At 37.9% G+C, this 25,960-nt stretch overlaps 1 protein-coding gene across 1 annotated transcript in view; it reads left to right on the forward strand.

Moving 5' to 3' along the window:
• MALRD1 (MAM and LDL receptor class A domain containing 1) overlaps positions 1-25,960 on the forward strand; it is a 774,784-nt gene that overhangs the window by 76,237 nt on the left and 672,587 nt on the right. Inside the window, exons 8-11 of the mRNA XM_042948257.1 lie at positions 2,901-2,993; positions 6,274-6,481; positions 16,774-16,920; positions 23,672-23,769. Coding sequence (XP_042804191.1) covers positions 2,901-2,993; positions 6,274-6,481; positions 16,774-16,920; positions 23,672-23,769 — 546 coding nt within the window. The remainder of the gene's footprint in view (positions 1-2,900; positions 2,994-6,273; positions 6,482-16,773; positions 16,921-23,671; positions 23,770-25,960) is intronic.

Raw genomic sequence — 25,960 nt, forward strand, 5'->3', positions numbered from 1 at the left:
TTTTGTATATTTGAAATTTGCTAAGAGTATGGATCTTAAAAGTCAGCACAAGAAAAAAAAATTGTAACTTCATGATGTTTTGGAGGTTCACTAAATTTATGGTGGTAATTATTTCACAACATATATGAAATCATTATATTGTACACCTTAAACATATGCATTGCTATTTGTCAGTTATAACAATAAAACTGGGAAAAAATGAAAAAAATTTAAACTGGTAAACAAACAAACAAACAAACAAACAAAAAACCTCCCAAATGTCAAATGGGAAGAACACATAGCTGGGGCAGGCAGGGACGAAAATGCCTTAGAAAGTAGTTTAAAAAGAACAAAAACAACAACCTTGAGTTTGGTACCTTTGATTTCTTTACTGGAAGAGGAAAGGAGAAGCTGAGGTCTCCAGGAGATATAGTCATTCTTTCCTTGAAAGGTAAAATGGCATTATTGATCCTGGTCTGGGAGAGTAAGGACATTTTCAGAATTTGTATTGATTGGTTGATTGAATGATTTTAAGATAACGGAAAATTAGAACTTCACGTGAACGCTTTTTCTGAGCCGAGGGTTTCTTTTTTACATTGGCACCTGTTGAAAGTAACTACATAAGAGTCTGAGATTGAAGAGAGAATAAAATAAAAGCTGACTTATTTAGTTGGAAGAAATTATTTTTCTTTTTCATTACTTGTGCTGTCAGACAGGAAAATGTGCTAGAAAAATCTGTATTTCATACACAACATACCGTTAACTTAGTGTACAAAAAGCCATTTAAGTTTAAGAAGAATGCTGCGCACTTTTCAAAAAACTGTAAACACATTCTTCTTCAGGTAGAATAGAGGGGAATTAATTTGTCATTGGAAAAAAAGCAGGATTGCTCTAAGTTATCTTCCTAAATGAAAGTGAAGGGACGTGCTGAATGCAACTTGCCAAGCAGTGTCACTAAAACTGTCTGTGGAGGACGTTAAGTGTCTTGATGCTAAATAACTGAGGTTGTGTAGGAAATTATTGAAAGAAAAATTAGTTGTGTGTCCCAACTTTGGGTCGCTCTGGTTCATCCTGAAGTGACCTGGGGGCTGTCAGCTGAAAATACGTCTGCCGTGGATGTTTCACTGTCTAGTGGAAGTCTTAATAGTTGATATGAATAAGTAATAAAATGAAGTACTTTTTTAATGGGTTTAGACTATCTTCTGAAATATTCAAGACTTGGAAATTGGAGCAGACATCAGAGGGTAAAGGACTGAGTTGAAAATAGATTCGTTTTTAGAAAGTGTTGGCTATGAATGAAATAAGTGAGGCTGAGGGGAGACAAATGCTTACAGGAGTCTGAAAAAGTGTGAGTGTCATGTGAAATATGAATTACAACGAGAAGTTATCTTCCGGTGCTGTTTTCTATCTCACAGTGGAAGGAGGGCACAGGCAGTCGCAGAGCTCAACCTGAGACATATTTATGCCACTCTGCATATTCACTCTATTGAAATTTGAAATAATCAGTGCATCTTACGGGTAAACATTATGAACAATCTGGTCTATCTTTAGCAGGGAACTGTCAAATTAACTTGCGTGTTGGACAGAATCTAAAGAAATACGTTATTTCAGAGTGTAACAGCATGGTCACAAGTCATAAGGCACAATAACATAGGCCACATTTTGGAGTACATTATAGACTTTTACCTCATAGTGTATAGGAGCATAATTTTGCATGTACTTTGTAACCTGGAAGATGATCATTTTACCAATGCATGACAGAGCATTGTGCTCTAGAAGGCACAAAAATGTCTTTGAAAGAACAAGAGAGTCGAATGGAAATATAATCTCCAGACAATAACTGTATTGTTTGGAACTTGGAGTGAATTCTCCCATAGAAAAAAATATGTTGAGATTGTGCAGAAGAATATATCTGATAACATCGTGGTTTTTATTAATGTTTGTTTATTTATTTATTTATTTATTTATTTATTTATTTTTGAGGGAGAGAGAGAGAGAGAGAGAGAGAGAGGTGCGAGTGGGGGAGGGACAGAGAGAGAGGGAAACACAGAATCCAAAGCAGGCTTCAGGCTCTGAAGTGTCAGCACAGAGCCCAACATGGGGCTGGAACTCATGAACCCTGAGATCATGACCTGAGCTGTACTTAACTGACTGAGCCACCTGGGTGCCCCTAATGTTGTATTTTAAACTTTCATGTTAAGTGTTTTCGTGTTATTTCTTTCTTTTCTAATGTCATGGCAATATCGTAAAGTGTAGTAGTGTTAGCAGAATCAACATTTAAATAGCTGGCATTATGAATTTCTATTTAGAGTTGTATTTTTGAAGTACAAAACTTTATTTAAGATTCTGTTCAAATTTTTGTTCTGTCCTTACTCTCCATTGTTAAAAAATAAATATATAGACATGCTTTATTTTCTTATTTGTTTAAGACTGTTTTTATAGAGCAGTTTTAGGTTCTTAGCAAAATTAGGGGGAAGGTACAGAGATTTCCCATTTTCCCCCTGGGACCACGCGTGCACAGCCTTCCCCCTTATCAACATCCTCCATCAGAGTTGTACCTTTGTTATAAATGATGAACCCGCATTGACCATCATCATCATCACCCAAAGTCCATAGCTTACATTAAGGTTCCCACGTGGTGTTGTGCATGCCATGGGTTTGGACAAATGTACAATGACACGTATCCACTGTATGTTATCATCCAGAGTATTTTCACTGCCTTAAAAATCCTCTGGGCTCTGCCTTTTCATCCTCCCCTGCCTCCATTTTATTGTTCCTTTAAAAAATGTTAAACACCTTTTTACCAGTACTTTAGGCTTCCTAGTATTTTCATATCAACTGAAATGTAATTGAGAGAGCACATACGCGAATATGAGAGTAGAATTTGGGGAATTAGTAATGTCATTTTCTTTGAATCAAAGGAAGAAGAAATATTTTGGACATACAGCGCATCAACTGACAGAAAATGGGTGAAAGCAGAGGTGTTAATACCAGAAGGACTGAAGACATTTAAGGTACAAAATGGAAAAACAAGCACTTTTTTATATCATAAGTTTAATTTGTAGTTTGGCAGTAGTGAATTTTGTCATCCATTTCTAAGTTTAAATTAGCATTTAAATTCATGATATAGATTTCTATATTTGGGGAGAGCCATTGCCTGCTTCTTTTCATTGTACTTAGCCCTTCTCAGGCCACATTTCCTCCGAGTAGAAGAGCCAGAGTGTGACTCCTCATGTTTAAAGCGTCCTCATTTTACACGGGCTCCCTCTCTAGCACCCCCCACCCCATGCACCAGTGCATGGTGCAACACCATGCACTGAAAACAAGGAAGCAAACTGCATTACGAAGCAGATAAATAATAAATTGGTATTGAAAATCAGTGAAGACTATGCAAATGTTTTGAATGCAGTAATTTACATCTTTATGAAACATGGATAACTCTACCTTTGCAAAGATATGTCTGCAATATACATGTGCTCAGTGGGAATACTATCTCTTAAGCACATTAACTCAAGATTCCATGTTGTGTATAGAGTTGAGATTGTGCAGAAAAGCATATCTGATATTTTTTTACCTTTCATATTAAATATTTACCTGTCATTTCCTTCTTTTCTAATATAGCAATATTGTAAAATGTAGTCATGTCAGTAGGATCAACATTTAAATAGCTGGTATTATTAATTGCCATTCATAATTTTGTTTTTGAAGTGCATTATTTTATTTAAGATTCCTTTCCTATTGTATTGTATATAGAGTGTATAAATATTTTTTTGCTGGGCTGTGAGTATAAAATAATAAGACTGATTGTACATGTGGCTCATGAAACCAATTTCATTCCTTTATGATAATACCACATATGTACATCTTTCTAGGTTTGAAAGGGAGAACCCGAATGAAACTGAAGTATAACCATGCAGATTTTTAGAATCCCATTTACTGCTCAGATTGGAATTTCTGAACCATAGCATTTTTGTATTAATCACAGCAAAGTTGAGGTTTATATCATAGCCTATTGCAATAACATTTGGCACTATTTTAATTTTCTAAGCGATATTTATCTTTATAACTTCTGAAAGAGGTACTAAATGATTAGAGTTTCATTCTTTTTACATAAACTGAATATTAAAGTTTGTTTTGTTATTTAACTCAGAGATAAAACAAAATATAAAGGGAGTAATTTGGGAGCTATTCTAGATTTCCAAGTGCATATTAAATGTAATTAACTTTTCAACAATAGCACCCTTTTGAGATCTAAGTTTAAACTCATCAATTTTGAAACCCAAACTGATATCATTTATGCACATTTGATCTCTTGCTGCTATAAAAATATACAACTGTAGATCCAATAATTTATATATATTTATACTATATATGTATATAGTATATTCATATGTAGAATGGTATATAGCAGCATACAAAGTTTTTCTATTATTAGATATGATTTAAGTTTAATATTATTTTCTAGACTAAATTGTTAGCTGTATTTACAAACTGAAACTTGATCATAAGTAATTCTTTTGTTTAAGTTTTTATTTATTTTTGAGAGAGAGAGAAAGAGGACAGAGTGTGAGTGGGGGAGGTGAAAGAGAGAGGGATACACAGAATCTGAAGCAAGCTCCGGGCTCTGAGCTGTCAGCACTAACTCATGAATGGCAAGATCATTACCTGGGCCGAAGTTGGACACTCAATCAACTGAGCCACCCAGGTGCCCCCTTAAGTAATTCTGAACAAACAAATATGTGTATATACATATATATATGTATACATATTCATATTTTTGCATATATATGTGTATATATGTATACATATGTATACATACATACATATATGTATAGCATTATACACATATATGTATATATGTGTGTATACATATATACATATATACACATATATACGTATATATGTATATGTATACATATTCATATTTTTGCAAAGGAGAAAATATATTCAGAGACTTTAAGCTGGAAGAAAGTCAAAGGAATTAGTCTCTATTTCTAGTATCTTACACATTAACAACATCTTGTTCACTGCTGCTCAATAGTATTTTCTGTCATAAGGGGAAATTTAAGTATCTGTGCTCTCCAATATGGTAGCCAATAGCTACCATACACGTGGTATGGTAGTACACGTGGCTACTGAACACTTACAATGTGGCTAGTGTGGCTGAGGAATGGAATTTTAATTTTGTTTTCGTTAACTTAATTTGAAATAGTCCTTTCTAGCTTGTGGCTACCATATTGGATGGCAGAGAAATAGTTATTTAGTAGAGTCAGGTATTCATACCTCTTGTCCACTCTGGTAGACAGCTAGCCATTGGTCTTGATAGAAGCTCAAGGACAATACTTTGATATTATCTTACATTGGACTGGCAAGTATGGTCATTGCACTTGCTAATACCGTATACTTTCAAAAAACCTCGCAATTCAGCTGGAGACAATGAGACTTATTTCTTTTAATTAGCACTTGTTTGATTATTAGAGAAATTCTTCTTCTCTGAAAATAGATTTTTATATTTATTATTTTAAATGTTCTATTCTTCTGTTGTGTCCCCTTACTATTTGCCTGACATTTCCCTTCTTGCATTCCAATGCTGATATCAGTAGTTTAAAAACCAGATGCGGTTATAGCTTTTGGTCTCTAAGTAGTGATCATACTTATTCTTTTCCCTGAATATTAAAGAAAGAGAGCAGTGAAGATGATGCTCAAGTAACAAGTTTGCAGTCAGGAACATTGCCAAGGGTGAAGTGGCATGTAGTATTTCTTTTGCTCATGGGTGGGTTCTCAGAGGTGTCAGTGGATCTGCTGTGCCCATAGTCTTTGTCCTGGTCCCTTGGGAGGCATATATTATGGACTGCTGACCTTTCTTAAATGTAGGGCTTTTTTCATTCAGACCAATTATACATGTGGGTCAGGCTTCTCAAGTAGGAACTTTATTGGTTGTATTTGCTTCTCTTTCAACAGGTGTTTTTCTCAGTAACTATTAAATGTCTATTCTTTTTGGAGGGTTATTTTTTTAAATTATTTTTTTTTTTACATTTACATTTATATATTTTTGATAGAGACAGAGCACAAGTGGGGGAGGGGCAGAGAGAGAAGGAGACACAGAATCCAAAGCAGGCTCCAGGCTCCGAGCTGTCAGCACAGAGCCAGACATGGGCTCGAACTCACAAACTGCGAGATCATGACCAGAGCCGAAGTCGGACACTTAACCGACTGAGACACCCAGGTGCCCCTGGAGGGTTCTTTTAAAGGAGATTATCAACTCATAAATTGTTCATGTTTTGCCTTTTGAAGATTATCTTTGAAGGGACCATTCTGAGCCAGAAAGGTTTTATTGGGCTGGATCAGCTCTGGGTCTATGCCTGTGCACGTGCTCCATCCAGAAAGCTTTGCTCTACAGAGGAATTCACTTGTGCTGGTGGCCAGTGCATCGCCCAAGAATTGGTCTGTGACTCTCAGCCAGACTGTTCTGATGACAGTGATGAAGACCCGGCAACTTGCTGTAAGTGAATTAATGATTTACTTCTTCACATGCTCACATTCACGACTGTGGTTGGATTTAAAAGTCTTTGCACCGAGTGAGGTAAAGTTAACATGTATGAAATACGGTGAATGTTTATTCTCACTCTGAAGCTATTAGCACTATTCTTTGTGGGGGTCTCTAAGCTAATTTAAGGCTTTGGTACTTTTTGTTAATACTGCAAACTTTGTTGAACAAGTGCGTAATTGTATTATGGTATGTGTGCGTTTTAAAGAGGAAAATGGGTGGGAAGGGCAACCCCTTTATACTTTTCCCTTTGGAGACATAGATTATGGATTGCTGACCTTTATTAAGTGTAGGGCATTTTGCATTCTGACCAATTAGACAGAAAGCTGTGGGGAGGGTTTCAAGAGGAGGGCTGCCATTGCCTTGTAGGCAGCCATGATGCCTGTAGAAATGTCAGCCGTGGTTGGTATTCATGACTGGGCAAAATTTAGGTCCAGCACCTCCCTTTTAGGATTTTTATGGAGAGGCTTTGATAGGAGTGATGACAAGAAGTCCCATTATTATTCAAGTCTAGTTGTATTTGAAAGGAAATATAATTTAATTTAAAACCCAAATGATGGTTCCCATATGAGGTAACTTAGCAACTAAGATACTTGCGTCTCTTTGGAAACAATGAATTCTAACTAAATGAATCCAAATCCCATATCACAAACAAGTGGGTTTTCTTAATTATTAAAAATTTGCCATTTGTTTTGCTGCAGTTTTAGCGATGTATTATGTTGAAAGAAATATTGCAACGTGTCACCTTTTAAATGAAAAGTTCTTTGTACAAAATGCTTCTGTTGATCGGTAGAGATTTTATTAAGAGCAATGGAACAGGATGCAGGAAAGAGGAGATGGGAAAGTGAGGGAGAAATCCTCTGCCTGTTTTTATTTTTTTTTAATTTTTTGTTTTTAACGTTTATTTATTTTTGAGACAGAGAGAGACAGAGCATGAACAAGGGAGGGGCAGAGAGAGAGGGAGACACAGAATCTGAAACAGGCTGCAGGCTCTGAGCTGTCAGCACAGAGCCCGACACGGGGCTCGAACTCACGGACTGTGAGATCATGACCTGAGCCGAAGTGGACGCTTAACCGACTGAGCCACCAGGCGCCCCCCTCTGCCTGTTTTTAAACAGCAATTCCATTAATGCCTCAGACACTTGGTTTTAATACTAGATTAAAAAAAAAATCTACTTACCAGTATAATCTTGGTGGAATTTTTGGGTACAGTCTTTTTTCACTCAAAAAATATGTGAGGACAATTCATTTTCTCTAATGTGTCAGTTTCTTTTCTTTTTCAAAAAAATGTATTAAGCTTATTTGAGAGAGAGAGAGAGAGCGCGCAGGTGCGTGCACACAGTGGGGGATGGGCAGAGAGAAGGAGAAGCAGAATTCCAAGTAGGCTCCACACCATCAGCACAGAGCCTGATGCAGGTGTTTAGAACTCACTGTGAGATCATGACCTGAGCCGAGATCAAGAGTAGGTTACTTAACCGACTGCGCCACCCAGGCACCCCGTCAATGTCTTTTCTGTGCCTTAAAATTTCTTACAAACAATTTGGGTCATTTCTTTTGGAGAAATTCACCTTACTAATAGTTTGCATTATTCTTGGGTTCATTGGCTGAAAGTAAATATATTTCTTCTCTTTTCAATTGCACATATTGACACTTAGCTTTTTTCCTCCCTTTTTCCCCCTCCAGTGAAGGGTTTTTTATGTTCTTCTTGTAATTGTTTCTTTTTTTGTAAATCAAATTCCACCCGGAGTATCAGTAGATATTTTAGCATTTGATTTTGAACATATTTTCCCATTTCTCTTTTTTTCTTGTAGTTTCATTGGTTACATAGATGGGATTTTTCCAGGGGAGTATATCTTGATACCATTCTGCTATTTCCTTTGAGCGAAGGGACAGATGTCTGTGCTTTTCAACAAATAGTGTTATTTCCTAGTGTGTTAAATTTTCCAAATTATGTCATTTCATTTGAACAAAGAAAACCTGACATGTTTGCTTGATTGAGACCAACTTCATATAGAGGGTGTGACATACAAATGTAGCCATATTACATATTATGAAATATTTATATATTGATGCATACATGTCCATATATTTTGATGCTGACATGAGTATTTCATGTACATATTTGTTCAATCATTTTTGTTTTGAGGAAGTTATAAAGCAATCGAATTACTAGAATTTATATTACACTACTTTGGGTGCTAAAATAATATATTTGTGCATATATACACAGGCTTATATATATTGTTACACACGCTTATATATATTGTTCCCTTTGAAATTTAAAACCACCTTGAAACATTCTACACCTACTTTAAATTTGTATTTTACAAATTGAGTTTGTAACGCAAACTTTTCTTATGGTTTCCCATGTTCATAAAGCACAAGCAACATGCTTTTATACCTTCCTTTTATCCCATTTTAGGATGGATCTCTAGGACTGTGTAGCTTATATATGCAGTTCGAATAGCACGAGTACTTACTGGAGACTCAGGAAATAGTAACTAAAGAATACTGTTAGTTGGGATTATGTAGTCAGTGTGCTTTTCCCAAAAGTCACACTCACTCAGGGGTTCTTTCATTACCAAGTTCCTCTTAATTTTAGATACTTTTAACAAGAGTAGTTGACCGAGCCTCTAGCCCCATTCTTTTTATAAAGCAGTTAATTGTTAAGTGAAAAGGAGTGTTGCTAGAGTTTTGCTACTCTGGTGTACTTTGTGGACCAGTGGCATCGGAATCATCTAGGAGCTCTTTTGAAATACAGAACCTCAGGCCATAGCCCAGTCTTACAGAACCCAAAGTTGGCCGTTAACAATGTGTCAGGTGGTTCCTCTGCATATTAAAGTTTGAGAACCGCTGAGCCAAACAGTCTTCAGAAATGGAGCCACAGCTGAGAGAGAAAACAAATGGCATATAAAAAATAGACTTAAGGCAAACTAGTCAAGAGACCTTTCACGACAGAAGCTAAAACTCCCATAACTAATTCCTAAGAGCATCACTATAATACCAAACGATAGATTTTATTTTTTAAGTTTATTTATTGAGAGACAGAGACAGCACGAGTGGGAGAGGGGTAGAGAGAGAAGAAGAGAGAGAGAATCCCAAGCACACTGTCAGCGCAGAGCCCGACCGGTGGCTCGAACTCAAGAAAGCGAGATCAGTCTGAGCCAAAACCCAGAGTCTGATGCTTAGCCTACTGGGCCACCCAGGCACCCCAGAACGATAGATTTTAAAAGCAGTTTTATTGAAGAACAATGGACGCACAACAAATGCACATACTTAATGTCTGTGATTGTTGAGTTATACACCCGGTCTTTGTCCAGGAGCTTTTCTGTGTCCTTCTTGTAAGAACAGTGAACGTGAGAGTTTTACCCTTTCAACGTGGTGGGGCGGCACGTGTGGCCGCACACATGGGGACAGACGCTGGCCGGTTACCGTAGCGTGCGCCCCCTACTCGTACCCGGGCGGCTCGCCCCGCCACCTTTCGCCGCCCCGGGCCCGGGGCGCAGCGGGTCGGGCGGCCGGCGGCACCTGGGCGGGGACTACCCTCCCGCTTCCTCTTCCGCGGCCTCGCGGTCTTCACAGGCCTCCCCGCGGCGGACGGCCGCCCTGGACTTCGACAGCTCGCGGCGGGCGGGCGCCGCTCTTGGCCCTCCAGCAGGTGGGTACTCCCCGCGGACCCAGCAGCCGCCCCCGGGCCGTGCCGGTGAACCGGCGCCGCGAGGTCTAGGGGTCGTGTTCGCTGGGAAGCACTTAACGCTGCTGTGCAGGGATCCCCGCCCCCGCCCCCGCCCCCGCGTTCGCGGCGGGCGGCGGCGGCCGAACGCGCCCCCCTGCCCCCCGCCTCGAGCTCTTCCCGCGCGCTGTGGCCGTGGCCTCGCCCGTGGCCTCCTGAGGCTGCGCCGCCTCCCGGAAGGGGGCGACCCCGCGGCGAGCGGGCGCAGGCCGGGGGATGCGGGGAGGCGTGGCGGCCCCCAGCGGCGGGCGCCCGCGCGCTCGGAGCCCGGGCGGGCGGGCGGGAGGGCCCGGGACCGCGGTGACAGCCCCGAGGGAGCGAGGCGTCCCGCCGGGCAGCCCCCCGCCGGGCCGGGAGCTCCCGCGCTTCCAGTTCTTCGAGCAGAAGTGGGGCGGTTACTGCAAGGACTGCAGCAGCCGATGGCGCAGTGCCCAGGTATGTGGGTCCAGGGCACCCCCAAGGTTTCCTTCGGGCAGGCTTGCAGAACTTGTCAGACAGAAGCCTTAGAACTCTTCTCGAGTGGAAGAGAGCACCTGTCAAAGTTGTAAACAGACTCCATGCCTCTGCTCCGTAAAACTTCGCCGCGCCGACCCTAAAAGTCCCTGTCATCGAGATTTGTGGGGGAGTTTCAAAGGCAAACACCTGTGACAGCACTTTGAGCTTCAAATACATCGTTTAAACGAGGGGGGAAAACGGTCCTGCCGAACGTGTCTTAGCGAGCAGCTAAGTGAGGCGTTTTTTTTTTTTTTTTCTTCCCATGTCCCTTTTCTGTCTCTCCGTTCTGAAAATAATTTATGAAAGGCCGTATTTTCGACAAAACCCTAAATAAAAGTATTGCAAAAAAAAAAATGCACAGTATTGTTGACTGTGTAGTGTGCAAGAGACTTCTAAACGAATTCATCTTGCATAGTTGACGCTATACCCATTGAACAACAACTCGCCATTTCCCTGTACCCTTGGCCCCTGATAACCACTGATCTGTTTTCTGCTTCTAGGAGTTTTAATATTTTAGATTCCTCATATAAGCGGAGTCATTATGCTAGGTGAAATAAGCCAGTTATCGGACAAATACCGCATGATTCCAAACAATAGATTTTTGACATTTACTAATATGGTCCTGTATAAAAGAGGGACATTGCATTGCAATGTATTTTTAAATATTTCTTTTAAAAACTTATCTATGTATTTTTGTGAGAGAAAGAGAGAGCAAGCATGAGTGGGGGAGGGGCAGAGAGAGAAAGAGAGAGAGAGAGAGAGGAAAAGGGTGAGAATCCCAAGCAGGCTCTGCACTGTCAGCGCAGAGCCTGATGTGGGGTTTGATCCCACCGACCTGTGAGATCATGAACTGAGCTGAAACCAAGAATAGGACTTCTAACAGACAAAGCCACCCAGATGCCCCTATTTTTAAATGCTTCTAATAAAATAATTAAAATATACCTTGTTCCAAACATATCTAAAGGCATATACATTTGCAAGCTGAACAATTTACATATAAAATATACCTAATTTCTAGACACATTCCACGTGGATGAACCCTAAAGCCATTATGCTAAATAGCACAAGCAAGTCACAAAAAGACAAATATTGTATAATTCTACTTACACAAGGTACACAGAGGGGTCACATTCATAGAAACAGAGCAGAATGGGGGTTGCCGGGATGAGGGGAGGGAAAGATGGGGAGTTGGTGTTTACTAGGTATAGAGTTTCACTTTGTAAAGATGAAGAAGTTTGGACTATGCCTGATGGTGATGGTTACACAACAGTGTGAATGTACTTATTCTGCTGAACTACACTTAAAATGGTTAAAAAGATAAGCTTTATGCCACCTATATTTTACCACACAAAAATACAATAATTTATATACCCTTTTCAATCATAACATGGAAAAAGACTGCATATGTGTTTCAAAAAGGATGCAAGGTTGGACAGATCTGTGTCCGAATCAAATAGTATGGGAAACTCTGGTGGAAAAAAAAGTTCTTTTAATTGTAGGATTCTTCAGAGCATTTAAAATGCTAGTACTTTAAAGTACACTTTAAAGGAGAAGTCAGAAAAAAATAAAGGAGAGGTTGATACAGTGTTCAAGTGAAGGAAGTTTTAACCAAGAATCCAATGCAGTGCATTTAATGTTCACTGTGGTGCTGTCTCTGGATGTCTTTCATATTTTGAAGAAAAATGTTATGCTAAAAATTTCCTGCAGGCAAGGGAAATAATATATGTAGTGGAGAAAAGATCCTTGTGGGTTTACAGTAAGTATTAAAATGTTTACCTAATATAATCATATTAAGATCTAATATATGCTTATGGAATGCAACATTCCCCATTTATTCCCATACATACTTTTCCCCCCTTATATAACGGAAAAGCGATTTACTTCTGAACTAGAAGATTCATAAATATTTTAATTTTTGTAATCCAGAAGAATTTTCCTCAGCTGCTACAGTGAATTTTTTCTTTGGCCAATATGCTGCAGTGTTTAAATATGCAAGAGAAAGCTTTGTCATAATTTTAAAATATTACTCTGATGAACTCAGCAAAATTTTGCTAAAATTATGAACAGTGCCATTTCTCATGCTCTGATTAGAAATAGTGAAGTGTGTTCTATAATCACAGGAAGTTAAAATAAAAGCAACCAAATAATCAAAAATCACTGTAATGAACACTTATATGAATAGATGATTTTTTAGATTTTATAAATACTTAGCGTTTAACAATATGGTGTCAGGCATTTATTAGTGGCCAAAATGTGTTTGGCTCCCCTGGTTTTCTTCAGATATTTATAATTGCAACTTAAACTTTTTGAATTATGTAGGGGAATTTTAATGGGAAAACCTAAACTTTGGTGACTGGAATTTGATTTATATTTTATAGTACAGATAAATTCTAGAATACTTTAAAAAATGTCCTTTGAAGTGTACTGGGATAACTGTCATTGGTAGAAACAGCTGAGCAATTCAGCAAGATTTTTATGGAGGTGACTGTACCATTTTGCTTCCACATCCACCTATCTTTAGGGTGATGGATTTCAAAAACAAATGTTCATTTTTCAAAGGACAGGGTGTTTCTCATGTTTTGTGGAAAGTGCAACGATTGACATTTTAACTGGTGAAACATCCAGATAATGAAAGAGATCAATTTTTCTCCCAGTGCCACATTTCAACATTTACATGACCCAAAGTTATTTTGTCTTGAAATCCTCTTTATATCTTTGCCTTTCAGCGACATAGACACAGTTGTGAAGAGCCTCTGGAACAGTGGGGTGATGTTTGGGTCACATTGTACTTTCCATCCACAGTTATTGGTCTTATTGCCAATTCACAGTATTGCCTAGTTGGGCAATAGGATGGTTACTGGTTAAATCGGTGGCTACCTGCAGTGAATAAGATTGCTATTTGCACGGATTTATTTCCTTCGTATATTAATATGTATTGCCCAACAGGGCAATGTTGAATTTATTACCCAAACAGGAATGCTTGAGAGGGAGAAAAAAAGAGGTTTTAATTGTTATGCTAGGACAACAGGCATAAACTGTGGCAACCCAGATGGGTGGTCACCCCACCCATGGAAGATTTTCTATTCCAGGGAGGTGTATTCCAGGGGAGAATTTTGGGTACCCTTGGGAGTAGGTGGAAAAGTTCCTTACCATGTCCAAAACCAAGGATTTGGAACCTTTAAGCACATTTCAAAGGTCAGATATGTATTTTGAGTCTTGTGTATTTCTATACTCTACCAACTGAGAAGAGTCTGAGGTCACTTAATAAGTGGCAAAGTTCATAGAGAACCAAGGAATTAGACCAGAGGATTTTCCAGATGGCCCGGGAAACAGTCACAGCTGGTTATTGGTGCTTAAGACTGTCAAAAACCAGAAGAGATTCTTCTTTGAGGATTAACTTTTTATCAGTAGTACCCTCTGAACTCTGTAGCCAGAGCTGAGTAAAGAAAAACACATCCAGAAGATTTCCAGTTAAGTTTATGGGTGAATGGCATTTCCTTGTCATGTGGATTCACCATTAGGTAGTATGCAACATCTTTTCATTATTATAATGTAGTCGTGTTTGTTTTTTGGGAAATCCATTTCAGGGAGAAGACAATATTTGCTTGTAAAGAAAAAAATAGCATTATAAATCAGTTATATGACTGTCTAAACAAGCCTGCTCTGAGATCTAAATGTTTACATGTAGAGAAAATTTAAGTGGTAGTGTTACTTGCATAGTGGACTTCAGTGTTTTAAGAGTTGACACGTTAGTGATGAACTATCTGGTCATGAAACCAGGCATCCCTGTTTATAGAAATTTGAAGATCCTTTGATTATTAAGATATAGTGAGCTCATTCAATATACTGGTCACTTTGGTCATATTATTTAAAATTGAAAATAATGGTTAGGAGCACGCATATGGTAGTGTAGTCCCTGGTTTAGGGAGGCTTCATAGTTAAAGAGCTTTGTTGACAGACATTTCAAAGCCCAGATGTTCTGTTTACTAAATTTACCACAGACAAGTACTTAGAGCTGCTTTTCTCTTTGAGGGGTGATTACACTTACTGTGTGGGGTAATTGAGAGGACCAATGGTACTGTATGCAAAATCCCCAGCACCACACTGGGTACTTCCAGTCACATGTCTGTTGTTCTTATTACTAAAGATAATAGGATTAAAAAAATTTTTTTTTAATGTTTGCTTATTTTTGAGAGAGAGAGACAGACAGACAGACAGAGCACAAGTGGGGGAGGGGCAGAGAGAGAGGGAATCACAGAATCCGAAGCAGGCTCCAGGCTCTGAGCTGTCAGCCCAGAGCCCGATGCGGGGCTCAGGCACAGGAACCACGAGATCATGACCTGAGCCGAAGTTGGACGCTCAACCGACTGAGCCCCCCAGCTGCCCCAAGATGATAGCATTTTGATCCTAGGGAGCTTGTTAAAACTTGGAGTTTGTCAAAACTTCGGGTATGTTTTGACCAAGAATTATTTTGTCCCAGTGCTGTAAAAATGCATATGCATGAAAAGGAGTATTTGGAAATAAATTCTTAAATTGTATTAATTTACTCCCCAAGCTATTACCTAAGATAGCCTGATACTATGATTCTTATTGTAGGTAAAGGGAATTTAAGCTCATAAAAACTAATTTCTCAAAAGCACAAGTCAGGTTGTTGCAATTTCTAGTTTACTGCCCAGTCTTGCTGCATTTTTCTTACTAATTTGGTGGCAAAAGTGGTAAAGATCCTATGAAGCTTATCCCAAACATTGAATTAATCTAGAACTAGTTCTTTTTTTTAAAGTTATTTTATGTATGTATGTATGTATGTATTACTTTTTTCCCAAGTTTTAATTTAAATTCAAGTTAGTTAACATACAGTTATATTAGCTTCAGGTGTAGAATTTTAGTGATTCATCACTTACATACAACACCCAGTGTGTATCAGGACAAGTGCCCTCCTTGATATTCATTACCTATCTAACCCCTCCCTCCACCCACCTCCCCTCCAGTAACCATCAGTTCTCTAGATTTAAGAGTTTGTTTCCTGGTTTGCCTCTCTTCCCCCCGCCCCGTTCATCAGTTTCTTGAATTCCACATATGAGTGAAATCATATGGTATTTGCCTTTCTTTGACTGAGTTATTTAGCTTAGCATATTGTCTAGCTCCATTCATGTCATTGGACATGGCAAGATTTCATTCTTTTTGAAGAATACAAACACACACACACACACACACACCCCATATCTTCTTTATCCATTCATCAGTTGATGGACATTGGGGCTCTTTCCATAATTTGGCTATTGTAAATAATGCTTCTATAAACATTGGGGTGCATGTATCCCTTCAGGTCAGTATTTTTGTGTCCCTTGGGTAAGTACAATTACAATTACTAGTGCAGTTACTAGGCCATATGATAGTTTGATTTTTAACTTTTTGAGGAACCTCCATACTGTTTTCTTTTGTGACTAATGTAGAAACATAAGTATTTCCTGACTTTTTAGTTGTGTATTAAGAGGGAAACGAAAAGCAAAGTTCAGAATGTCTAATTTACCTGCAATTCCACTGTGACTAGGCAATTTTTTTTTTGAGAAACTATTAAAATAGTGTAACAGAATGAATACCAAGGCACCAACCATAAACTGTTTGGGTGTCCAGAATCAATTCCCCTCTTTCAAATGGATCTTTTTAAACTACTGACTGAGCTGTTGAATCTTGTTGGTCTTGGCAGAGGAATCAGTTACTCCCTGCAAAGAAAGCTCTACTTTGATGGTGCATCACTGAGCACAGTAGAGATGGCCACAGCCAGAATGAAATGTGCCAAACTTGTAGTTAGAAGAATGTAGAAGGGCGATGCCTCACACATCACGTGGAAAACTCTGAGGGAAAAGTAAACTATTCTGATATTCAGAAAACGATTATTACTAAGTGGAATGATTGTTCTGCCCTCCGAAGTTAATTGGCTAATATAAAGTCTGTATTTCAGGAATTAAGTTTCCTCCTTAATTTCTCTTCATCTGTTTTTTCCCCCCATGCATAACAGCACAGCATCTCACGTGTGATTTTGAGTCTGGTTTCTGTGGTTGGGAACCATTTCTCACAGAAGATTCACACTGGGAGTTCATGAAAGGATTGGCCAGTGGAGACAACCACCTACCTGATGCTGATCACATAGCAAACACAAATAATGGTAGGACGTTTTCCTCTTAAAACAATGTTTGTTGTCTTTCATGTTGCAGAATGGTGCTACTATGTATTTTCATTTCTAGCTATAGACTATATACATAGAACTCTGGTTTGTCTTGCTTTAAACTGTCATGATCAACATGATAATTTGTAATTAATTGAGTTTCCCGAAAAGAACATTGTTTTAATAACCAATGTTTTTCTTGCCACATTTTTTTACTTTTTGTTTTATAATTTTTTTAATGTTTATTTTTGAGGGATAGAGCGCACGAGTGGGTGAGGAGCAGACAGAGGGGGACAGAAGATCAGAAGCTGGCTCTGTGCTGACAGCAGAAAGCCTGATGTGGGGCTCAGACTCATGAACCATGAGATCATGACCTGAGCCAAAGTCGGACACTCCACTGACTGAGCCACCCAGGCACCCCTGTTGCCACGTTTTTTACAGGGTTGAAGGCATGAGGGTGGCGGGGGGGGAGTCTTCTGATAATATTCTCTAGTTGCCAGAACTCATGTACAACAGGTGTGCCTTCTTTTTAGAGCAATCCAATTTTTTCAAAACAGAAAGAAAAATAGTTTAATCTTCTTTCTGGAAACAGAGAACAGAGATTTGGCACCGGCTATAAAATAAATTGACAAATACTTGAATGCAGTTTAATCACTCTTAAAACTTCTTTGTGACAATCTTCTTTCTCATGTATTTTTAAGCACCATTACAATTTTCATATAGCATCTTAATATAGAGCAATTATAACAACACATGGCATTTCAATCAAGGTTTGGGAATCTCCAAGGAAAACAGAAGGGTTTTGTTCTGTTTTCTCTCTTTTGTGTAGATGTCATTGCCTAGGTATATTAGTATCCTATTAAAACTTTATACTAACACAACTGTATTGTCAATCCTCTTTAAGCTCATACAACCCTCTTGAACATTATTCTGTCTCTCCTTTGAGATTTCCAAGGAAGTATGCCAAACTAGCAGTGTTGACTGTATTTTAAATTATAGCCATTGCAAACTGGGGTTGGTGGGGGGCATGTCAATGGATGGAGAGAGAGACTTTGGCCGTCCATCTCTTGTCTAAAACTATAAACCCAGATTATTATTTCACAGTGGAGTAAGGTCCTAATTTGTGTGTGTGTGTGTGTGTGTGTGTGTGTGTGTGCGCGCGTTTGTGCATGCCTGTTAACCTTATTTTTCCTTTAAGATTTTGTGATGGAGTGGATTAAAGTTTGAAACAGAAAGGACAACTCATTGTCCATCTGTTAAAGTGTAATTTAAATGCAGCAACATTCAACCTTTTTGGTGTACCGTTCACAGAATTTGAACAAACATATGTAGTTGTATAACTATCAGAAAACTCCAGATCTGAACGAGTTCCATTCTCCCCACAAATGCTATGCCACTTTGCAGTCAATGCTCATCTCACGTCTAGCCACCGGCATCTAACTGATCTGATTTCTGTCCCTATGGTTTTGCCCTTTCCATAATGTCATATAAATATACTAATGTCCTATGTAGCCTTTTGAGTCGGTCTTCTTTCAATTAGCTTAATGGATTTGACTTTCATCCTTGTTGATTGCAGCTCCTTCCTTTTTTACTACAGAGTAGTATTCAACTGCATTGATAAAGCGCAGTTTGTTTACCCATTGATCAGTTGAAGGATATTTTAGTTTCTAAATGTTGGTGATTATGAACATGCTATAAGATTTGCATACCTTTTTTTTTTTGTTTTGTTTTGTTTTTGGACATAAGTTTTCATTTGACTTGAGTACTCTATCCAGTTCCTTTGTTTAATTAATGTTTTCCTTCTGGTGTTGAGTGAAAGGGCCTCTGATTTCTGGCCCTTTTTGACCTCTGGGAAATATTCCAGTTGGGCCTTTTAGAAGATGAAGTTCCAGTTTCACTTAAGTTTCCTCACCTCCATGCACTGGTCAGTACTCAGGTGGAGATTTGGGGGAGGGGGAGACTCTGTGGATCTCTGGATCTCTCTCTCTGCAGCCCTGTCCTCCTGTCCTCTGCCTTGTGGACTCTAGCCACTTGAGTGTCCCCAAAGTAGCACGTCCATCTTTTCAATTTGAAGAAACTGTCACACTCCTTCTGGCTCCCCACTCCCTACACGGCAGCTGGAAACTGTTTAGGCAGTAAGCTGGGGAAATTGTATGGCATAACTCGTTTATTTTCCCTGTCTTAGAGATCATTATCCTGTGATCCTACATACTCATTGTCTTACATTTAAAATTCTTTGTGTTTGTTTGCTTCATTTCTTTGGTCTGGATATGCTATAACATATCTAGCTATCCTCTTATTGAGTGACAATATCATGACGGTGCTTTAAAATCCAGGGGCGCCTGGGTGGCTCAGTCTGTTAAGTGGCTGACTTTGGTTCAGGTCATGATCTTACGGTCCATGAGTTCAAGCCCCGCGTTGGGCTCTGTGCTGACAGCTCAGAGCCTGGAGCCCGTTTCAGATTCTGTGTCTCCCTCTCTCTCTGACCCTCCCCTGCTCATGCTCTGTCTCTCTCTGTCTCAAAAATAAATAAACGTTAAAAAAAAAATTAAAATCCATTCTTGTACATACCTTCTTATATAGGGTGCTTTTAGTTCTATGCAGTGAACAACTATGAGTGAGACTACTAGGTTTTTACAGAAAGATATGTACTTTCCCTTCAAATCTTAACACTTAAAATTCCAGTAGCAAAATAAGAGTGCTTTTTTCCCATTTGTCTACCAGCAGCAGGCATTATAGTCTTTTAAATTTTTCTAATCTGTGGGTATAAAATGGTTGCTCATTTGTAATCTTTATTGTATTTTACTGAAAAAGATCTTTTCAAATATTTCTAATCTCCTAGATTATTTAGAGCTTCTTTAATTTCTCTAAAATTCTGAAGCTTTTAGTGTATATATTTTAAAAATGTTTTGTTACATTTTTTAGGTTTTTGATAGGTTTTCAGCTCTTATAATATTTTAAAAACTGTTTTTGTTTGCTGGTATAGAGAAATGCCATTGTATTTTAAATATTGATCCTGTACCCAATGACCTTGCTAATTTTATTTATTATAGCTAAGTGTGTGTGTGTGTGTGTGTGTGTGTGTGTGTGTGTGTGTGTATGAACCTAAAATAATTGTGAATATATATGCATATATTATTTTATCTGCAAATAATGACAATTTTATTTCCTTCTATCTGAATGTGAAGCCTTCTGTTTTCTTTGTGTCATTGCACTGGCTAGTTATTCTGGGGAAATGTTGAATAGAACAGGTGATAGCTTCTAAACTTGTTCTTATTTCAGAAGAAAGCTGTTAATAACTCAACCTTAAGTGCTATATTTGCTGAAAGATTGTTTTGCTTTATCAGATAGCGATGTTCCCTTCTATTCATAATGTGTTTTTTTGTGTGTATATATATATGAATGTATGTTAAAATTTGTCAAATGTTTTTTGAATATGTGATAACCATATGGTCACCATATTATCTTTTTTGTTTATTTATAACGTGAATTTTTCAAATATTAAACCACCCTTGCATTCATGAACCAAATCTCATTTGGTTGGTTTTACTTGTTGTATTCTGACTTTTTATTCTTTATGGTAATATTTGTGATATTTATATCATATTTGATTCATTATCAAGTCCTCTATCTAATATTTTCACATCATGTAAGTAGTCCCTTCTAGACCATTACGTTAAAAGTGGATGCATGCTTTGCAAAAGATGAGGTTGAGGCTGGCATGGACAGTTTAACCCACAGAGGCTGATCTCCTCATTGTTTAATTTTTATACTGTGTTTTTCCTGTCACCCCTCTTGGGTGTGTATAAGTGTTTTACAATGAACCATGCAGATTACCAGGAACAATTTACTTGATATACTGTAATTCCATAGTTCTCTTAGTACATTCTGCAAACCAGACTTAAATCCAGAGACATATTTTTAGAAGTCCCTGGGTCTGGGTTCAGAGTTCATATTCTCTTTACTCCTTACCTGCCCATATAAATATTAAGACTGTATTCTATGTTTTCAAAATATTAAAATTTTCTTAGGATTTCATTTAGCTTGCAAATAAATTTTCACTAAATTAATAATTTTATAATATCTTTCCATTTAAAAATATATTATCTATTATCTCTTTCTATTTAATAACAGGGTTTATGGTCTTCTACAAGTTTTTATAATGTTCTTCATAAAAGTTCTGTCCTTTTCTTGTTAGACTTATTCCTACATATTTTGCATTAATGTAATTGTGAAGAGAGTATTTCTCACCATTTCTATGTCTAGGGTTTTAGTGTTAAAGTTAAAAAAAATGATTTAACCTTACCAAATTCTCTTATTAATATTTGTCATTATATAAAAACATAAGTCTTGGGGGTATCTACTGTTAGGAATATATTATTGGCAAAACATGGAAACTGTCTCTATTTTTTCTATTATGATTACTAAATATATTATTTTCTTGACAATTGCATTCATTAGACCTATAAGATAATGTTAGTCTAAGATAATTAATATTATCTGTTATTAATAATCATGACATAAATCTCTACTTTTTCGTTTTAATGAAAATAACTTTGTTGTTTGCCATTTAGGATATTTATTTTGGGGTTGACCATTAATCTTCATTTAATTGTTTACTTTTAATATTTTTTTATTTAAAAAATTTTTATGTTTTTTTATTTTGAGAGAAAGAGACAGATTGTAAGTGGAGGAGGGACAGAGAGAGAGGGAGACACAGAATCTGAAGCTGGCTCCAGGCTCTGGGCTGTCAGCATAGAGCCCGATGTGGGGCTTGAGCTCACGAGCTGTGAGATCATGACCTGAGCTGAAGTTGGACACTTAACCGGCTGAGCCACCCAGGTGCCCCTACTTTTAATATTTTCTTAAGGTTATTTTCTTTGCAATGGCTTTTTTTTTTGCCACAGGATTTTCAGTATTTGTTGGTACAAGTCTGATTTTACCCTTTAATTTGTTGATCTATTTGACTATGTTGATAGAGTGGCTAGATTAAACCAAGCTTCCATTCTTGGAAAGCACTGATTGGTCAGGACGTATTTTTGGATAAGGGTTTCAAATGTAATTGATAAGTTCTTAATTAGAATTTTATACTATGATCATGAGTGACGTTGCTCTGCAATTTATTTTTTATGTTCCTATTTCTATAACTTTTAAATTAGAGCTATCTGGCAATGTAAAATGAGTTGAGCTCCATATATCTCTAAGACTTAAGATCCCTTGAATAATGTTACAAATATTCCTTAAAAATTGATTAAAAGTCACCTGTGGTGCCAGACATTTCCATAAGATTTTTTTTTCATCACTTTACGAGTCATTTTTGTGGTAAAACCAATTTATTCAAACCTTTTGCTTCTTTTAGATTTTGCAGTTTTAGTTTGTACGTCCCATCCTTCAATTAACTGCTTGTTTGAAATTGTGCATATTGTTTTTAAATGACCAGGGGACCAAGATTTTTGAGTATTTGTTAATTTGTAGAATTTTGGTTGTCTTTTAAAAGTATTCAATTGAGTTTTGCTTGAACCTGGGGATTTTTAAGCTGGAATAAGTTTTTCAAAATCCTCTTTTCCTATGCTATTCTTTTATAGGTGAAACCATTTAATGAGCTTATATAGTTTGTATCACTCTTAGTTTGAAATTAGGGAATAAGAGGTTTTATTCTTTCCTGTTGGTTTTGGGATTTTAAACCCTGTATAAGGGTGGTTGGCTGGCTCAGTCAGTAGAGGATGTGACTCTTGGTCTCACGGTCATGAGTTCAAGTCCCACATTGGATGCAGAGACTAGGTCGGGGTAGAGCCTACTTAAAAAAAAAAAAAAAAAAAAAGCCCATATAAACTGTCCTATTTTTCTCATTCAGAGATGATACTGCTGATTTGCAGCCCTGGTTGTTCGGTTAAATACATGGTGGTATCTATAAAATAATACATTTTAATTATGAAATCTTTTCCTTTCTGCGTACTTGTATCTAGGAAAATCACCTTCTGAATATGGTATTTTTCAGTCAAAATAGTTGGCTTTCCAAGTTGCCCATCACTTCATGATTATCAAAGGGCAGGATCAGACCTTGACATTGTTCTGCGTAGCCTTCCTTGTAAATTTTCAATATTCAATGAGGCTACCCCTGACAGCAGTTCAGACTATGTGATCTTTTGAGCTGCTAAGAGATGTTATCTCCTCGTACATTTGCCATGAGCACATCTACTGTAGTTAAAATCTAAAAGCAGTTATTTTGTTAACGCTCAGATTAGATCTTTAATTAAGCTTTCATCCCCACTAGCACAGACAACAATGTCAAACATGTAAGCCCCAGGAGAAACCAAACTCCACAGGCTGGCATCCTTCAGTACTTTGTGAAGAAACTTAAAAATCATGCTCTCGTGAGAATTTCATAAGGGCATGTTGGATGTCCAATTGTAAACTTAGAAGCTTCATTTAATTTCATTTGATTTCAGATTCTATTTATGACACGACGTAAGCCAATAAAAATATTTGTTTAGGGGGGTTAGACCAAGAGTTGATTTTAATCCATTGGATTTTATTTTAGATATTTAATGTTATCCAGTTGAAAAAACTTTTGGTTATCTACAGAGCTAAATGGTACATAAGTAAAAATGTAATTTTCTTTATCTGATTGACAGTTGAATGTGTACAAGGATAAGGTGTAAGAGCAAAGAATTACTAATATACGATAGTAGAATTTATATCCATGTGCCTTTACAGTTTTTTGTTTTTTTGTTTTTTTGTTTTTTTGTAGGATCATTCATTTATTTCAGGTCACGTCAATTTCCAGGAGTGGCCAAACTTGGAAGTCCTGTTCTTACAAAAGCACACACTGCCTCTACCCCATGTCAGGTAACCAGTTATTGGGATTTGCGTTGACCATTCTGTGGTTGTAAACTTTTGGGCGTGGGTTACTGCTGCCAGTAAATGCCTGCTATCTTTTACTACTGTTTTCATGATGAACTGAGAGATTTATATGAGCTATTTCAGCATGAAATGTCATGTCCTTCCAAAAGACCATTTGCAACATATAACTTCAACGGTTCTTTTTGGGGGCCTATTAACGAATCTTTCTGTCATTTTGTATTCTTTCCACGCAGTCCTTTCAAGAATCCCAAACTGGATACATGCTGCCAAAACTGCTGATTATTTTGGCCAACAGTGTTAATTGAGTAAAATAAAATAATCTACACAAGTGCTTGTTGAGAGTAAGATGAAAGGGTGGAAAAAGGGAGATAAACATGGGCCCAAAAAAAAGAATTCCATTTTGTGCAATTTTATTTTTTCATTTAGTCTTTCTGGTGCCAAGTAAACACAGACCAAGTAATACTCAGGCCATTTCAACAGCACAAGAGAGAAGAAAGCAGAGAAGGGCCCTGGAGGCAGACCTGGTTCAGATCTCAGTTTGTAGCAGGATTCTCGCACAGTCGTGACACCGAGGCTTTTCTTTCCAGGAAGCAACTTTATTTGTGCGGGCACCTCTCGGTTGGGTGCGTACCGAAGAACTGAGCCCCAAATGCCATGTGGCGTAGTTTTTTATATGGCAACACACAAACATGTAGTCTGATTAAGTGGTTTCATGTTACAAGGTCCTGAGGGATGGTGTCACCTATGCATATAGCCAGGTTGCCTTGTGTTTTTTTTTTTTTCTTAGGGTAGGGATCCTACCACAAGTTCTGCCACAGATAACATACTCTCCTGGAGAGCATCCACACTGGAAGCCTAGTATTAGCTTTTTCACAACGCTTTTTCACAGGGTTGTCAGGATTAAAATGTCATTAAATAAAGTACCGGACAAAGGATCTGGCACATAGATGTTTACTAAACAAAATTCCTTTGTTTTCCACAAGATGAACACCTATGTTAGACGTTTCTGTTCAGCGTGCCTTGTTTTCAGTCCTTTTGAGAGTTCTAGCATGCCCATAAGCCCTTTAGGATTCCAGTTTATTTTTTTAGTTATCAGAAAGTAATGGAGATCGATACTGCAGCACACTAAATTCATCATCTGTAAGTGTAGGGGTACAGCAGTTTATTCCGGTATTCCTGGTGACAAATTACGTATCATTCAGAGGTATAAATCTAATTATATGTTCAGCTTGATATAAATCTGAATGGGAGTGCCCAGAACTCCTAATGGATTGTCCTCCCTCTTCCCCCTCCTGCCCCCTCCCCTTGTTATTTCCTGCCCATTTCTTTATGGGGATTATATTTAAAATACCTGCCTGGACTCCCCTTCACCCAAATACACTCTACGCTTGCCCACCTTTGTTTTATTTCTATTAAATCCTATGCAATAGATACGGAATTTTTTTTTTTTTTTTTTTGAGAACTCCTGAAGCAATTATTCGATCTGTAAAAGTACGTCACAAACTTGCTTAGCTTTAATTCAAGGCCATATACTGAAGTGATGTGATCGTGGTCACTGTTGTATACATAACACATGGGATGCAAAACAATAAAATGTATTCTTCCTGTTTTGCAGAAATTCGGAAGTAAACATTAAGAGCTTATTAGTAATTCCAGAGACTCAATTAGAAATCATATACATTTTTTTCTTTGTGAAGATGACCTACATTTCCTATTGTTTTGCGCTGGTAGCCATTAGTTCGTGGTCAGTGGGATTATGTATCAATTTACGATTGCTTCCACTTGGGAACAGTTTTCTCTATTGTCACTTAAACTTGGAGCTTAGCTGTGGTGGGGCCTCAGTGAAAGCCATGGGCAGTTTAGACACTTGATTTATTTCTCAGAACCAAGTACTCAACCCCCCAAGGCTTCAGTGTTAATGGTTTTCCTTGCTTTTTGGAAAAGGAAGAGTGTTTTAAGGAGCCATTACAGGCTGCCAGAAGAGGTATCTGTTTTTTTTCTTTTTCTTTTTTTCCCCTTTTGTCTGTTTCTGCTTGAATGTTAGTGCTTTTGAGTTAGAGGAAGGGATATTTGGGTTATTTTATAGTACTTTTTGGTCTAGGAAGTAGAATTAGCTAGAGGAGGAAGGTTATTTATAGTCTGAGATACACAAAGCTAATGTTCTTTCCCAACAAAG

The sequence above is a fragment of the Panthera leo genome, chromosome B4 (assembly GCF_018350215.1).
Source record: "Panthera leo isolate Ple1 chromosome B4, P.leo_Ple1_pat1.1, whole genome shotgun sequence".
In the NCBI taxonomy this organism is placed as follows: Eukaryota; Metazoa; Chordata; class Mammalia; order Carnivora; family Felidae; genus Panthera; species Panthera leo.